This window comes from Copadichromis virginalis, linkage group LG1 (genome assembly GCF_057382275.1).
Source record: "Copadichromis virginalis isolate Kocher_CV1m ecotype Utaka linkage group LG1, C_Virginalis_male_GT1.1, whole genome shotgun sequence".
Classification (NCBI taxonomy): Eukaryota; Metazoa; Chordata; class Actinopteri; order Cichliformes; family Cichlidae; genus Copadichromis; species Copadichromis virginalis.
In genome coordinates, this window is record NC_140618.1 from 19,541,274 (window position 1) to 19,558,309 (window position 17,036).

Sequence of the window (17,036 nt, forward strand, 5' to 3'; positions counted from 1 at the left end):
ATAAATCCCCCTTATCCACGAACCATTGCTCCTGGTGTCCCCTCTCTTTCTCTTTAGAGTTCGGTAAAATAATCTGATTTCAATCCTCAGGACAGAAATGAGGCTTCCTTAAAAACAGCTCCTACATCTGCAGACAAAAGGTTCTCACCTTTAAAATCCACAGCACACGCTGAAGATTTTCTAAGCGTGGCCAAAAGGACCTACCAAGCTGACGGCATGTTTGTGGTCAAAGTCTTGTGGTGTTTGCTTTTAATCTATCACCTCAGTGAGGGAAAGAAAATCAAAGGAATCAGAGCAGGTAAGTGAAATATCATGCTTTGCCTTCGCTTCTGTGATTTATGCACAGATTGATTGATGCTATCAAAATCTTTAACAAGCACTAAATTTAACTGTAGTTCATGCTGTGAATTCATGCTGAGGAAAGTGTTTGCAATGAGACTCACACCGAAACTAGCCAATCTGTACACCGCAGAAGTATACACATAATTTCCCAAAGTATCTCTTTCTAAAGACAATCTTTAAAACAATCTTTACTGTTTATTTAGCCTCACAGTAGATAGTTATAAAGATGTGGTTCCACAGAGTAGTATTTTGCCTAAAAAGCAAAAGCTCCCCGATTTGGTCCCAGGAGGAGACACAAATGGATCACAGAGGGGGCCGACATAGAAACACAGATAAATTAGACATGTGGAGCTACCTGTCATGGCTACCCCGTGTACATCAGGAAGCAGCTGAAAGCAAATTCATGTCTTGTAAAGTGAAATTTTAACCAAGTTTCAGTCCAGCTGCTTCAGGCTGTATGTTTATTTTTACTAATTCATATGAACAATTACATTTAAAAGTTACATTAAGATTCCACAGATGAGCAACAAGTAAGCGGAGAAACACAAACAGTGTGCGTGTGTGTGCGTTTCCCTTGTTTAACTCAGATCAGATTTCCTTGTATTATTGTAGGGTGTTTACCTCACAATACAAAGCTACTTGAGGTAACTGTTGTTGTGATTTGGCGCTACATAAATAAATATAAATAAATAAATAAATCATATTCCTTTAGGTTTGCCATTATTTTCTCCATCTCAGTCTTTAGTGCCGGTGTTTTTACTGGGTCTTTAAATGTGGGCTTATGACAGACTTCATGCCCCATTTACAAATATGTTTTTTTTAATTATGCGCTGTGATAGATACCATGACTGATTTGCAAAGTAAACACAGTTCTTGTACAAATTTCTGGGTTAGGGTTTGTTTGTGTTCTGTTACTAATGAGTCAGACTGTTTTCACTGATCGTGTCGATAAACAGTCACTGAAGAGACACACCAAAGCAAATGATGATAAATGATGGCTGGATGTTCTTTTACTTTTCTTGCTAAGACGATTTGGGCTTCACATCAGGAACCAGAACTTGTATGAAGGCAGCTGCATTGCTGGGTGTTTACAGGCGCCTTGGTTTTTGGCATTATTGGCTGTGGTTTTAAACATGTTGAGGGAGGAGGAGTTTATGTAACAAATGATAGAAGAGTCTGGCAGAGATTCATCTGATGGGACTTGTTGTGAAGTGATGTCTGTGAGCAGACGCCAGCGAGGTCTGTATGACCTGGACTCACAGCAAAGGGCTTCTGATTGGGCGTTAGTTAGTCTCCAGTCCAATGGAGCCTCAGCAGGAACTGACTGTCCTAATTTCTCCACGTTTACTCACTCAAATACTTACATTAATGCATCAAAACACACTCAGTGTTATCAAATTGACACATTTCCATTCATCATTTGTAATTATTCTGTAAGCATAACCATCGTGTTCTGTAAAGTACTCGTTTCTAACAGACAATCCATCCGTTATTTGATTTCTGAGGTGCAGTGGGGACAGAGCAGAGGGATGTCCTGAGGGAGAAAGAGCTATATGTCAGCAGTTCAGTCTTTAGGCTGTTTTTAGGAGGTGAGGACACCTGCACGCTGGACCCTCTGCAGCTGCACACTCTCACCTCCTGTGGCTTCAACAGCAGTAATCCCCTCATCATCATCACTCATGGGTGGTCGGTAAGGTCAACTCCCTTTTCTCTCTTTACGCTTCGCTGACTTAAGCCACTGGATACTAAACATGGAACTTGACTACAGGGAGGGAAACGTCTTCAAAAGGCTGAAACATGTTGAAAAAACACACCATGAGGTAGACACGTGGATCTGCACTGAAATGTAATTAAATTTTGGATCGGATCATGTCAGCCACAATAGCAGTTAGTTCCCAGACCACACCCGTCACAACTCAAGATTACTAAAGTTTTGGTAGAGATTTATACGTACATTATCCATCATTCAACCTTTTTTTTTGCTTATCCAGTTCAGGGTTGTTGGGGGGGGCTATCCCAGTGGTCAAAAGGCGAGAGGAGGGGCACATCTTGAATAGGTCGCCAGCCTCTTGCAGGGCTAACACAGAGAAACGTACATTAAAAAGGGGTGGGGTGCTAGTGCCATGACTCTCTTGACCCCACTGAACTTTGACTGCCCTTTTCTCTTTGGAGTATGGAACATTTTGATCTCGGTTACACAACTATAAAGCTGTCTCTATAACAGTGAAAATATTTGTCCACAAACAGACTTAAGAACACCTGCCAAAATACATAAAAACTCCTTGCTGTAATTCCCATTCACAAAACAATCTGTATCATATTTATCTGTCAGCGAGATTTCAACACCAAGCTGAAGTTGGTGAATGCTGCAGGAGAGGTGGAGGATGGCAGATAAAAGGAAGCTGTTACATTCTTGTGCACATGCAGGTCACCTATTCCTAAACTGCAAAACAGGAAGCAGGCCTTGGCTGAGGTTGAACCCTCTTAGTCGCCCTGTAGTTTGTTATGCCTCCCCGTATGAGGTAGCCTGATTTTATTTAGAGTGAAACCATATAGTATATGTTTCACAGTCATGGTATAAAAGCAAAATTTCAAGTTTGATTTTCAATTTAAAGATTTTTTTTTTTTTAGAAAATAACCTAAAATTCTGACTTATGGATGGCAAAAAATGTTTTTTCTGTGGCAGAAACAAACTTCCATAGTCTGAGAATAGGGTCCCAGATGTCAGACAGTCAGTTTGACAAAGGGAGGACAGGAGACACTGAGGATTAGCTGGAGATTAGAGACGCATGGGGAACAAGACACAGGTGAGCGTAATCAACACAGGTGGTGACAATAAAACACTGAATCATAAGTGATATAGAAATGAAAACAGAAAAGGAACAACAATCACCTTTACAGTGAAACATGAAAGATAAATACGGAACATGAATGAACTCATTCAATGGGACAACATTTTGAAGACACGGGAAAAACAAAGAAAAATTTAGCTTCAGACTAAAGGCAGCTGGAACTGGAGAAGCATAAGAGACAGTGAAGGATGACACGTGAAGACACGAGGACATGAACGAGACAGAGGGGACACAGACTGGAATACTGGTGAAGAATAACAAACAGAAGCAAAACACAAAACAGAACTCACTAATTTCACAAGAACTACAAATCACTAAAAAAGAAACTTGTGACAAGTGCTCAAAAATAAGAACCAGAATTCAAAAATACCATGAGAATTAAGACTCCATAAAAGCCAACAAACACTAGCTCAGCAAATGAGAACCAAACAGAAACCCCAATCCCACATACTAAGAATTCAAAAAGGGAAATAAGAAAGAAAAAACCCTCCATAAACACAAAGATGATGCCAATATATGATGGGTGGGGAAAAGTGAAAAATCAACAGTTTGTAACGGTTCATGAGGAAAAATCCTTTAGTTAAGTAACAGAGTCACTGCAGTTTCTCTCATTTTTGCCGAACTGAACTATGCACAGGACTGTACTGTGGACAGCACATATTAACACTTTAAAAGTAAGAAGCTGTTTTTTTAATGCTTAGTTTTGCTGTTGTGAAGGTGGATGGCATAATGGAGAGCTGGGTGATGAGGTTAGCCACGGCTGTGAGGACACACCTGATAGATGCAAATGTGGTGCTTACAGACTGGCTGTCGCTGGCTCAGCAGCACTATCCAATCGCAGTACAGAAAACCCGCACTGTTGGAAAAGACATAGCTCACCTACTGCAGGCACTTCAGGTGAGAATAAACTCCTCCACTGATCTTTATGATGTCAGTGGACTGAAAGGTGATACATTTTCATTCCATAATCAAATCCATACGTTTCAGCAATCATGCATGTCTTTAATCGCCTACAGGAGCACTACAAGTACCCACTTAGAAATGCTCATTTGATTGGCTACAGCCTCGGCGCTCACATCTCTGGATTTGCTGGGAGCTTTCTGACAGGTCCGGAGAAGATTGGAAGAATTACTGGTGAGATTTTTAGTCCTTTCATAGCTAAATTTAATAAATAGCAATTTATTCATTTAATATTCTAAAACCACCCAATGCTTGTGTATATCATGTGTGTTCAGGGCTCGATCCAGCCGGTCCGCTGTTTGAAGGCATGTCTCCCACGGACAGACTGTCTCCTGATGATGCTGAATTTGTGGATGCCATCCACACTTTCACCCACGAGCGTATGGGCCTCAGTGTGGGAATTAAGCAAGCTGTGGCCCATTATGACTTTTACCCAAATGGAGGAGATTTCCAACCAGGGTGTGACCTGCAAAACATTTACGAGCACATATCCCAGTACGGGATCCTCGGTAAGATAAATCTGTAACAGCACATTAAAAATTGCGACCACCAGAAATAACCATGATTGTTTTATAGTATAGTATTTCTGCAGCATGAAATAAGCAGCTCTGTGATGCCTCTTAGAGGCTGCAGTGTTTTATGGTCTGTAAGTGTGGGATAGAACAACAGAACATCCTGCTGTCTGTTTGCCGCTGAAGACTGGCAACAAGCTGCCTGGTCTGATGAGTCTCAATCTCTGCTCTGACATTCAGATATAAACAGCATGGATCGATCCTGCCTTGAATTCACGGTTCAAACTGCTGCTTTTAGTGATGTAATCATGTGGAGGATATTTTCTTGCCTCTCTTAGTACCAACTAAGGGTCAGCCTACCTGAGTATTGTCCATCCCTTTATGATCACAGTGCACCCAGCAACTGTGCGATGATATCATGTCAGCATGAACCGAATGTTTCCAGCACCTTGTTGAATCCAGCATCCAACCCTAGCCAGATGTATCTAATGAAGTGGCCACTTTAAACATTGTATTGAAACTTAAATATTACAAACATTTTTCTGAACAAACAGTCTTTTACAAATTTAGACCATATTTATCAGGAATACCAAAGCTATTATATTTGTTTATTTATTTAATGTCTGCATTGATGAGTCCACATAAAGTAGGCATTCATTCCCTGTTTGAAAAGGCATTCAAGTTTCTGGTTCCTCTGGTTTAAATCAAAGCTCCAATCAGAGCAGTATGTTCTCTGCTTAAAGGCTTTCTGGTTTCCTTCTTTGCACGCTCTATCATAACATTTTTTCTTCTTAATTGGCCTTGCCACCTCAGAACACTGGTTTAGAAGCCACGTCTAGGATGCCGATTCCTCTTCTGCTTGTTGACAGTTTCTTCTTCTGTGTTTAGGCAGATGTATTTAATTTCATGCAGTCTAACAGAAGTGGCTGTGGGATTTATGCTGCCTCTCAATCCTAAACACATCCTCACAATATGACAGCGAGAACCACATTAAAGCATCTGTCATCCTCAGGAGTTAATTAGCAACATGTGCCGTGCTTTTTCTCTGTCCATCCGTCTGAGCTGAGCTGCCTTCAGGCTACAAGCTGCTGCTCAGAGAAACGGCCTTCAGAGCAGAGCCGTGTCAGACATAATGAGTCACTTATAGGAGATGTGACAGAAACAAGAGCTGATAGATGCCACCATTTGGCGATAATGAACTCGATCCACAAATAATGGTCAGGCTTCGTGGTTTAGCTCTTCCACAATCCGTTGAAAGTCAGATCAAAGTCGTTTTGGAGAAGCAGGTTTAAAATTTTCACCACATTTTTATTTTTCTCTTAGGCTTTGAGCAAACAGTGAAATGTGCCCATGAGCGCTCTGTCCATCTCTTCATCGACTCTCTGCTCAACAAAGACAAGCAGAGCATGGCCTACAGGTGCAGCGACAACAGCGCCTTTGACAAGGGCGTCTGTCTGGACTGCCGGAAGAATCGCTGCAACACACTCGGCTATGATATCAAGAAAGTCCGCACGGGCACCAGCAAGAGGCTCTACCTGAAAACACGGTCTCGGATGCCTTACAAACGTATGGTTTGTCATTTTGACCTAACAGCCGTGTAAAAGTCATAACTGGATACAACAGGATACACTTATATGTCCCATTAAAGACTTAATATATATAAATAGCTTTTGCGTGTGTTATTAAGGCAAAATAAATCAGTTTGATGACAAGATTACACAAAAATAAGGAGGCCAAATTTTATTTAAGTTAAAGCGGAGTGGCAGTAGATTTGAAAGGATTCGGTGCATCTGTCATCATGGCATAAAATCTCATCCCAAGAAGATTTCTAGTCGTTATTTGTTATTCAAGTAAACCTACGACAAGACCTAGACTTTTTACAGCTTCATTTCTTTTGAGAATGAAAAAATGAGAAATTACAAACCACTAATTTCATTTGTAATTTAGATCTTTAGTAGGAAAGGGTGGCTTTTAGATTGGTGCCATCAACTGGGCTGGAAACCACAAAGCTTTGGTGTTTTAATGGAACTTGCAGACATGAAAACATAAATATCAGATAAATATCAATATCAGAAACTTTGCACTTTGATGGCCTCATTTTCCCGGTTTTCTGCCTTGATTGAACTCCATTAGCTCCATAAGCCTAGGATAAGCAAATTAGATTTTAGTAGTTAAAAGTGAAAGATCAGGGCCACTTTGGCCTCATAAAACATTTTTTCTTTGTCTAAATCAAAAAAATTACAGAGCAGTTTTTGCCAATTTTTCACACTATCGAATAAAAACTTACATCTAAATCTGTTTAGACAGTCCACATCCACCAGTAAATGAATCCAGTCCTCTGTTTGACTGGTAGGAATACAAAAATCAGCCATTATCTACACAAAATCTGTTCCTGTTTCAATGTTTTATTATCCTATATGTTAGACTGATAAAATGTAAAGCTAACAAGAAAAACTGAAAACTGTGTCGGGGGTTTCTCTGTAACCGTGTCCTCTTCTTCTTCTGTTTCTGGCTTCCACCCTTCAGTCTATCATTACCAGTTCAGGGTCCAGTTCATCAATCAGACGGAGAAGGTTGAGCCCTCTCTTACGATCTCCCTCACAGGAACCAAAGAAGAGAGTGGAGCTGTGGACATCACCTTGTGAGTACTGTACCAACACCAACCCCCCATCGGGTTTAAATCAGAACACATGAGCACTCTTTGACACATGCAATATGCAGCTGGGCTCTCAGCTCTACAAAGCAAGTTAAGGAGAGCAGCTGACACACATGGAAACAACTGAAGCCTTTGCATGAAAGAGAACTATAAATGGCAATGATGGGATGAATAATTTAAACAAGACAATATTCCCTGACAACTGTGTTATCCTTCATATTCTGTGTATCAAAGCGTCTCAGGCTAAACAGTGCTAGCAGAGGAAATCTCATCTGCTGTCCCGCTCTAGTCTGAGCCGCCACAACAGCCTTTTGCAGGGTGATTAACTCTCGTCTAACTTTGTCTCTCTCGATTACTGTTTTAAAAATCTCCACCAGCAATGAAAAGATTTCAGGTAACAAAACCTTCACCTTCCTGATCACCCTGGACAGAGACTTGGGGGAACTGATGTTGCTCAATATACGCTGGGAGGCATCTCCTCTGTGGGAAAATGTGTGGGACAAGGTGCAGACCATCATTCCTTGGAGAACTTGGGAAAGAAAAAGACTCCTGAATGTGGGCAAAGTCAGCGTCAAAGCGGGCGAAACACAGAGGAGGTACATGTGTTTCTTACGAGCTAGCAGCATAAAACCAAAAGTTTTTCTTGATTGCTGTAAATTTTCTTGTTTTAACCAAAGTTTCTTTAGCAGACACCAAAAAAACAGGAATTGTTCTGTCTTTAATTGTTTATCTATTACTTTGGTGTAGAATGAATGGGGGAGGTTATTATCAACAAACTGTAAAACGTATAAATATATAATTAAATCAAAACCTTTATGCCTTCCATATTTTCTAAAGAAATCCAGCAGGCCGGATTGGAGTCTTAGCTGTGCCAATTCTGCCCCCCAGCCTCATGTTTGACACCCCTAAATTAAGGGCTTAAATGATGGAGAGCACAAATAATTATACAGCTTTTCATCATCATACCGGGCTTTATTCCACACATGATTCCAACACTGCTGAAGCCTTTTCTATTTTTTTAAACTACATATTTTTAAATTGATTTTATTTACATACACACACACACACATATATATATATATATATATATATATATATATATATATATATACATATATACATATATATATATGTGTGTATATATATATATATATACATATATACATGCATATATACATATACATATACAAATGCTTCAATGATCCAGTCCAAACCCATTTCAACAAAAGCCGTGACAAAAACTAAGAACATTAACTGAACTTTTAAAGGTGAAATGTTTTTTAGTGATTGATACTTTTCAGCTTGTTTGTTTTCTTTGTATTATTTTTTTGTTTCATGATAGATCACATATTTCCTGTAGGTTGCAGGTCTAACTGCAGACAGACATGACAGGCTAGTTTAGTCTACAGCAGCCAACAATATGTGTCAAAAAGTGGTTTAGCATTATCTTTGCTGCATGCAAAAAGCTCTTCTCTGAAAGAGACGTCTGAATGGCTCTATCTGAATATATGTGTCATTCAGCATTAATGGGGCCTTCACGGATTAGCACGTTACAGCTGTGGCTCAGGAGGAAGAGCAGGTTGTCTACTAATTGGAAGGTCAGTGGTTTTAGTCTGCGTGTCAGTGTTTCCCTGGGCAAGATGCTGAGCCCTGAGCTGCCCCTGCTGCATCTATGTGTTAGGTTAAATCACTTTAAAAGCAATTAGGCATAGAAAATGGTGATTAAGGCTTGTGGCTAGAAAGTACTTTGAGTGCTCAAATAGAGTAAGAGAGTGCAATGTAAGTACCAGTCCTTTTACTGTTGCATCTATCGGAGGACACAGTGTCCATGATTTCCAAAATATCTTCACATTCCCACTCTGTACACATTCAAATGAGCTTTGACCCAGAGAAAGCTGCTGTGTTTTGGATGGTGTTTGGGGTTTTTTCTCTTTGCATTGTAAAGTTTTAACTTGCATTGGTGGCATCACAGATGACCTCTGTTGACCCTGCAGTTTTTCGTATCACATTCAAAGCACATATATATGAGCATATATGATATTTCCAAATATAAAATAAAAATCACACTGTGATATTTAATAGAGCTGAAAATGGGATAAACAGGAAAGAAAGTCAAGTACAGTTGTCTCAAATTGTACAATAGTGCTAAGACGAGTAATATTACTGATACTGAATTATATTAATTCAGTTCAGTTTTAATGAAATAGCACCAAATTGTAACAACAGTTGGCTCAAGGTGCTTCATATTGTAAGGTAAAGATGCTACAATCGTATAAAGAACACACTTGAGACCATTACAGACTGCTGATGCCATCTAGTGGGTTGTTTCCCATACACAGACTGGTTCATCTTTACTCCTGCACTCACTCTTTCTGTTTAATCGCAGCGTGTTAACGACACCGTCTCTGTTTTCCAGGACATCTTTCTGTTCCATGACAAACGAGAGACAAATGGAAGCGTCAGAAGACATGGTGTTTGTACGCTGTAAGGAAGAGAGACCAAAAAGGCCCAGAAGAAAGGACAACTTATAGACTTGTGTGGGTCACTCGCTGAAGATCTAACTGAAGATATCAGTTGAATGGCCCTTGAAAACAACAACGAATGCGATAAAATTCTCCCTCCTTGAAGGGAAGTTGTGTACATTCAGGGAGTAACACAGAAAACCATAATTGCTGGAAAGAAGTGCTGAATAAACATACTGTTCTTTTCTATCATGTCATTAGGTGGGTTTATTTTTCTACACATGCACAAAGGTCCATTCGTATCCAGCTACGGACTAACACATTTTTCCATGTCACAAATGTGCAGATATTTTGGTTGAATGAAAACACAACTGACAGGTTGAACTGTAAGTTAAAGCGCTAAACCCTTTAAAGCCTGAAACGGGAACTAATCTAAATTCTAACTGAAAATTGATGTTTATAAAACCCTCTATTGATGCCTATTTTGCATCTATTATTTGAATTTGTATCATAATTGCTTGAAAACAAAATCAGTCTTAAAATCTCATTAAGAGATTAAGAAAGGCAAGTAATTACCAGGTGATGACTGCAGAGGGCAGGCTGTTACAGCTGAAAACTCGAATGCAGTTGAATCTTGTTCTTCTAAATCAGGTGCGACACTTGAATCTTCTTACCAATCATCACTTTGAACCATTTGTGGGTTGAATAACATAATAACATTAAATTAAATTGTAAAATGTTTCTTTTTTAAAATATCAGAAATCCATGGCGCTACCTTTTAACACTGGACAAAGAGGGAAACAATATGGTAAATTCAACTTTATTAATGCAGTTCAAGTAATTCAAAAGAAATTATACATTTCCACCTTTGCAAATGTAGTAAAATATTCAAATTAAGCAGGATGAGAATCAGAACAAAAGAAGGGGGAAAACAAAACCACACAATTTGAAGGCACAGTATAAAAGACAACGCATTAAATCAGACAGTAGTAATGAATCTATAACATTATGGATTCTGTTTACATCGCTTACATTTCAGTGCAACATCAACAAACAAAATCCCAGAGTACTAACCCTCGACACCAAGTATCCACATCATACATATATTTTTTTTTTAAAAGATACGAATGTTTCAGCAAAGCGTCTCTCTCTCTCTCTCACACACAGACAAAAGCTTTTTTTTAAAAAGCCACAGAAAATCTCATAACCAACAAAAAGCATAACTAGTAGCACCACAAAGACAAAGAACATAAGAAAAGGGAGCAAAAGAATTGCATTTGTGCCTGTTCACAAGCTTTGCTGCAGCACACGGTTTTCCGTGTACCCTCTCAGGAGGACACGCTGGAGGCATTTCTCACTGAGAAGGTCAAATGTTAAAACTCTGTGAAGCTCTGCATAGAATCTGGTCTGTAAGACATCCTGGCACCTTGCACATAAAACAATGCTAAATTGCAGCTGCGCTCAACAGAGCTCATTTGAGGGAGCATCTCTTTTATTCTACTAAACATATGTTATGTAGTCTACAAATCATGTTTGTGTGTGTTCTGCATTTGTATCTATTTATCTGAAGAGAACCTAAAATTACACTTACTGAATACTGCTCAAGTTAAGCCAAAAAAGGTTTTTATCTGTGTGCAAAATTGGATTCTTCACGTGCTGGCTGATAAAGTGTCTACAATCAGGCAAGGCTATGCTCTAAGTTGCATCACACAGACATCGTTTCAGTCTTCAGTAACGATTGCTGACACTTGTACATCAACTTCAGTCACACTGCTCCGAGTAGGCACATATTTAATGTAATCACACAAAACCAAAGGGAGTAACAAAGGTTAACAAAATCCCCAATCAGTAGCAAAAAGAAGGACAGAACAGTAGTGGATGGCTGATGCGATGTGATTGTTCACTCTGATAAAGATCTGTTAACAGCAGCAACAAAGCAATAATACAATTAGAATCGCTAGACTTCCCAACTCCATGCACAATAGAAACAATCTCAACTGCATTAAAAAGCATTAAAAGCAAAAAAACAAAGAAAAAACAAAAAACAAACCACATATAAACCCGGACAGGTTCCTTATCTGGGTATAAAGGTCTGACTGCATTTGAGTGGTTTTACTTTGTCTTTAACAACTGCTAATGTGTGAAAAGATGGACAGATGACAAGAGTTAAAAGACACGACAGTCAAACCAGGACTTCTCTCTCCTCTAATCAGTTCTGTACACTTGTATTGTTTGGTTTAACGCATTCTGGTTTAGCTTTCACTTTTCTGAATGTAGCACAAAGTGGTTGTTTCACCACTCAGAGTCAAAGCAACCAGTTAGGTAAAAAGAGTTATTACAGAATACAAGTGTGATACAATCAGTTTAACAAAAGCTATTTTCTCGTCATTCAATTCCACCTCAAGTATTTTGTTGTAAACACATCTGCAAACCATATCACAACTACAAATACACAAATTCAGACCACCAGATGACTGACTGGTCTTATCGAGCTCATTTATATACATTCTTCCAGTCCTGTCCTCTGCCTTGGATGGCAGCTTACGTGACCTGTAGGCCTGAGCCAGAAGAGACTCTACCCAGACATCTGTAAGCAGTCGTCTTTACACTTGTATTCTGTCATTTTATTGATCCTGAGAAGATGAATTAAAACAGTGAACGATCTCCATTCAAAGAAAAATAAATTCATGTGAAACAAAAGACAAAACGACCTCAACATTTATATATTTGCACACAGAAGGAACAGAAGTATGCCTTACAAAAAAAATATTATATGTATTGGGGGGAAAAAGTCACATTGGCAAAAGAAAAACAGGTTCTTTTCAAACACAAAGTCTCAGATCTGTTTTTGATTGGCAGCAGAAATTTGTGAAAAACTAATAAATTTGCTTTTCTCTCCTCCACAAAAAAGAAAAAAATTCAAAGGTTTAAAAAAAAGAAAAAAAAAAGAAACAAGATTAAGATTAAATAACGGAGATCAGTAAATTTCTCCCCCGTTCATCCTTGGAAAAATGTATTTCCTATAAAAGCTAAGTGAACCACTGCTAGTCTTGCTCTTAGAGCAGAGGTGAGTGAGTTTGTTAGACCCAAAAATACATCCGGTTTTGTCCAGTAAAAATGTTTCAGTTGCAAGTTCTCAGAATTCTGCAATAAGTGGTAAAGGTAACTCTTTGGAGTAAGGTGCTCCGATTGTAGGCACGAAGAAGAACCAAGGCAACAAGCGGACTTTTGCCTCATTGTCTCAACAGTCCCATTTGATACTGCTCTCTTTGTTGACGCTGCTGACGCTGCTGGCGCTGGCCCTGAGCTTGGCGCTGGCCCTGAGCTTGGCGCTGGCCCTGTGATGCTGGGGGCCGCCGTCTCAGAGTATTCAGGGTGTCTACAGGAAATGGACATCTCAATTAACTTAAAGAAATACAGTGAATGCTGCAAATTAATGCTACTACCATTTATATTGTTAGAAATGCCCACAGTAGAAGTGACTATTACATGATAAGGTAATCATGTTGGACTACAAAGTATTTCTTAGCACCTTGCTATTCAGCCATCTCTTCTCTTTAACCTAAATATGCATTCAGTAATCCACAGTTGTGGAAGTTTATACACATACATACACACACTTGTGCATATTTATATCCTTGTGGGGGACATCTCATTGACATAATGCTTTCCCTAGCCACTTACCCTAACCATCAAAAATGAATGCCTAACCCTGACCCTTACCCTAAACCTAACCATAACCCAATTGTAACCCTGACTCTAAAACCATATTTTGAGTCTCAAAAATGCTTTCGTGCCTTGTGGTGGTCCCCACAAGTATAGTAAATTCCAATTTTTGGTCCCCACAAAGATGTTAATACCCATACACACACACATATCATGAACATGAAAGTCCTGGTAATTTAGGGATTTGATTTCTCTGAACTGTTCATTTTCCAGGGTGGAATAACTGTGCATCATACATCTTTAATTATTTAAAACACAAGAATTAGATGCAAAAGTTTAAATTTGTTTGGGATTTTCTCTAATCCATACAGGGATCCATACATGGGAATATCCCTTAGCAAGTTGCACCTCAACCCGATGCTTTTGGCATAATTCTGACTGGATATGTGACCAGTCTTGGCAAAGTTTGGTTTGACTAAGGGACATTTAATTAAATGTTGTGGAGGGTGTATATTTTTGATCCTACAGACACTGAATCAATTTTGGATTTTTTCTAAACTCCTTAAAAGTCTCAAATTACCATGACATTCATGGCCATGGCCTACTAAAACATGTAAATATAAACTGAGTTACATACAGATGAACTGTTAGTATACTTGCAAAATGTATTATATGCATTATTGAAAAAAACATTTTTTTTCTCAATGATGTATATACATTTTTTTGTTTAAAAAAATACTTTTTGTTTAAAATTATTAAATAAAAAATTAAATGGTTAAAATACAAAATGCATGAGAAAAAAAATATACATCCTCTGAGAATAAAGAGAAATCCTTACAAAGAAAAGAAACTAGCGTAAATTTTTTTCATGCTATAAGGTTTTACAACAAGAGGGAAAAACCTCTGCGGTGGATGACCTAATCAAGTTAAACTGTACTTTGCAATGGGATTCTTAAAAAAGGAAATACTTGAGATTTTAGAAGTCCGAAGATTAATTTGTCACAAATAGGCTAAAGTTAGAAGAAAAGAAAACCCTGATTTGAATGAACTAGAAGTCACGGCCCATCTGCTCATTAACATGGACATGTGCTGGAATCCTTGATGTGATGAAATTGACTAAATCTTACAAATAGAACCAGTATGGAGTTTGATATCCAAAATGAAAGTAAACAAACTTTTTTAATATCTAATTTCCCTTCTCTCCCTCACTCCAAAATTAGTTTTTCTTTAACCCACAACAGGCCACAGATTACATCACAGTTTCCTTTTTTTGCAGAGCCCTGGTTTAGATACGTACCAGATACATGCTTGCGTGGAGGAAGCTTGGGGTTGCTACTGGGTGTGTGGACACTGCAGACCTTGATGAAGCCAACCATTAGCATGATGAGAGCAACACCCATCAACAGCACTGCCCACCAGTAGGCCTGAATGACACAGAATGTAATAAAAAATATTTAAGCACAGACAAGAATCACTAAAAATATTAGCTATGTGTGTTTGTCACCATGTTGACAAATCTTTGTCACTATATACACTCCCACACTGAGACACTCACCACTATCCAGTCTGCAATACTGTTATAGAAATCAGGATTAAAGATGGCTTTCTTTAGCCTTGCAAGAGGCCCGTCTGCATCCACCAGGCGACACTTATTGAACACATCGCAGTATCCCTTGAAGTCATTGCAGGGTGAGCCAGGCTGCAGCGTCACCACTTTCCCACTGAAATACTGGGCCCATCTCTGTGACCCTGTGCTGCTGCAGGTGCTGGGATTCGCTGAGGGTAGAAAGAAAGTAAGTGACATCTGTATTACCAAGAAAATGTTTTAATCGTAAAGATGTTCTCATGACTAAAAGCAAACATTAAAACCAACAGTCACTTATGCTATACGTCAGATAATTCTAGTTTTAAATGACTATACTTAGTGTACATTTTGACATGTGAACAATCAGACACTCACTTTTCTCCTGGCAGCACACATGGCACAGGTCAGTAGCCTCATCCTTGCCATCCTCCTTAGCACAGCTACATACCTCCAGATTGTGCTTTGCACAGACAGAACCAGTGCAGGCCTATTTCAAAAAACAAAAACTTTAACTTATGATACAAACTCACAAAGCGGGAAAACAAGACACGAAGCCGATTATATGAGCATACCCCATTGATGCAAACTTGTGTATCTTTATGACAAAAGGTGAAATTCTCCTTTGGCTGTGAGGCAGGACATAGAGCAGTATTTCCACCACACCTGCCCTCATTGGCACACTCAGAATCTGGTCTGCACACCTCATTATTGGTCTTGAAAGTACATTCTCCTGTGCAACATGGGCCTTGGCTGGGACTGCGTAAAAACAATGAAAACCATGCAACCAAAAGTCAAACAAATGCTGCCCTGTTCACAGCTGTGTTCTGTGCTCACTAATACCACAATCAACAGTTCATCATAAAATCTTACCTGCAGATTTTGCCGGGTCTAAGTTTGCACTTTTCGCCATCCCCTGAATCTGCACTAAAGCAACAGTTGTCTTTACACTGGTCTTGGTAGCCACAGTCACACTGCTCTCCCTCTTCCACCAGACCATTACCACAGATAGGATGGCCAGACTCTGTACACACAGAAACAACAGACTGAAAGAGCATCTCTCTCTCTCTCTCTCTCACTCACACACAGATAACAAAATCCTTTTATTTATTTGATCACATAAGAGAATTTACCAACAAAACAGCTATCTCTTTTCTTTTGTAGAACAGCGGTTATATTCCCGATGCTGCAGCTTGAGAACTTGTTATTGTTGAGCCTGTCCCCTGATGTGGCTCTGGCATACATAATGTAGTTCCCTCTCTCCTTTTGTCCTTGCTCCTTAGACTCTCCAGGGGTGCATACGCTACCAGAGTCATGCTGTGAAATAGTAGGCAAGCAAAAGAGAAACAGCAGAGCTCTGAGAAAGTTCCACAGAATAAACACAGCTTGGCAAGAGAAAGTAGGCTACTGGCAAAGGCCGGGATTTAAATAATAGTACTTACAGGTGAGCCAAAGTTGTGTCCGACCTCATGAGCGAAGGTGATGTGTGACACCTTGGGGGGGACATGTGAGCCATAGTTCTGCACTGTGATGATACCAGTGTTCAGAGACTTTGTCCTTCCATCTGAGTATTTTCTGTTCTTCTCACAAATTCCCCCGGAGCTTCCTGCGGTAAAAACAAAGGGTGCGATGCATTAACAGGTCAAACACAGCCAGGATTTGTTTGAATTTGCTTGCTAGACAAAACCTAAAAGTCCAGTTGGAGATAATGTGCATCTCAACAGTGGTTATCAACGTTCTGTTGAACCAGGCCTTCTGAGCATGTTTAGAAGCCCATCATAATTCTTAATCTGTACAAAATGACCCATATGAGTTCTGCCTACTCCAGTCAGAAACACTTTAATGATGATGATGATAAAACACTGCTAAATATGTAAAGAGAATAGAAAACAACATTAAAATGCAATCCTGTTGTAAATAAGACACAAAATTAATGCTGCAGAAAATAATTAAACTGGGAATTCAGTCCACAGAGCAATAAAATAAACATTTCATTTTAAGTTA

The 17,036-nt window shown here is 39.2% G+C and overlaps 2 protein-coding genes across 3 annotated transcripts in view; one reads left to right on the plus strand and one right to left on the minus strand.

Annotated features, from left to right (window-relative positions):
* On the plus strand, positions 1-10,033 carry lipca (lipase, hepatic a). 2 transcript variants are annotated; one of them, XM_085453356.1, is made up of 9 exons: positions 1-298; positions 1,848-2,032; positions 3,912-4,091; positions 4,211-4,328; positions 4,430-4,663; positions 5,990-6,232; positions 7,193-7,307; positions 7,700-7,918; positions 9,739-10,033. In XM_085453356.1, exons 1-9 carry the CDS (start codon positions 217-219, stop codon positions 9,851-9,853), a joined length of 1,491 nt encoding a protein of 496 aa, XP_085309482.1. In that variant the 5' UTR covers positions 1-216; the 3' UTR covers positions 9,854-10,033. The 2 variants fall into 2 exon arrangements, with proteins under 2 accessions (XP_085309482.1, XP_085309492.1); XM_085453366.1 differs by having other exon boundaries at positions 2-298; positions 1,854-2,032.
* A 555-nt stretch (positions 10,034-10,588) lies between these two features.
* The window catches only part of adam10a (ADAM metallopeptidase domain 10a), a 38,495-nt gene continuing 32,047 nt past the window's right edge, over positions 10,589-17,036 (minus strand). Inside the window, exons 9-16 of the mRNA XM_085453346.1 lie at positions 16,475-16,638; positions 16,166-16,349; positions 15,906-16,056; positions 15,608-15,791; positions 15,411-15,522; positions 15,006-15,226; positions 14,748-14,874; positions 10,589-13,163 (exon numbers count right to left, since the gene is read on the minus strand). Coding sequence (XP_085309472.1) covers positions 13,018-13,163; positions 14,748-14,874; positions 15,006-15,226; positions 15,411-15,522; positions 15,608-15,791; positions 15,906-16,056; positions 16,166-16,349; positions 16,475-16,638 — 1,289 coding nt within the window. The 3' untranslated portion in view covers positions 10,589-13,017. The remainder of the gene's footprint in view (positions 13,164-14,747; positions 14,875-15,005; positions 15,227-15,410; positions 15,523-15,607; positions 15,792-15,905; positions 16,057-16,165; positions 16,350-16,474; positions 16,639-17,036) is intronic.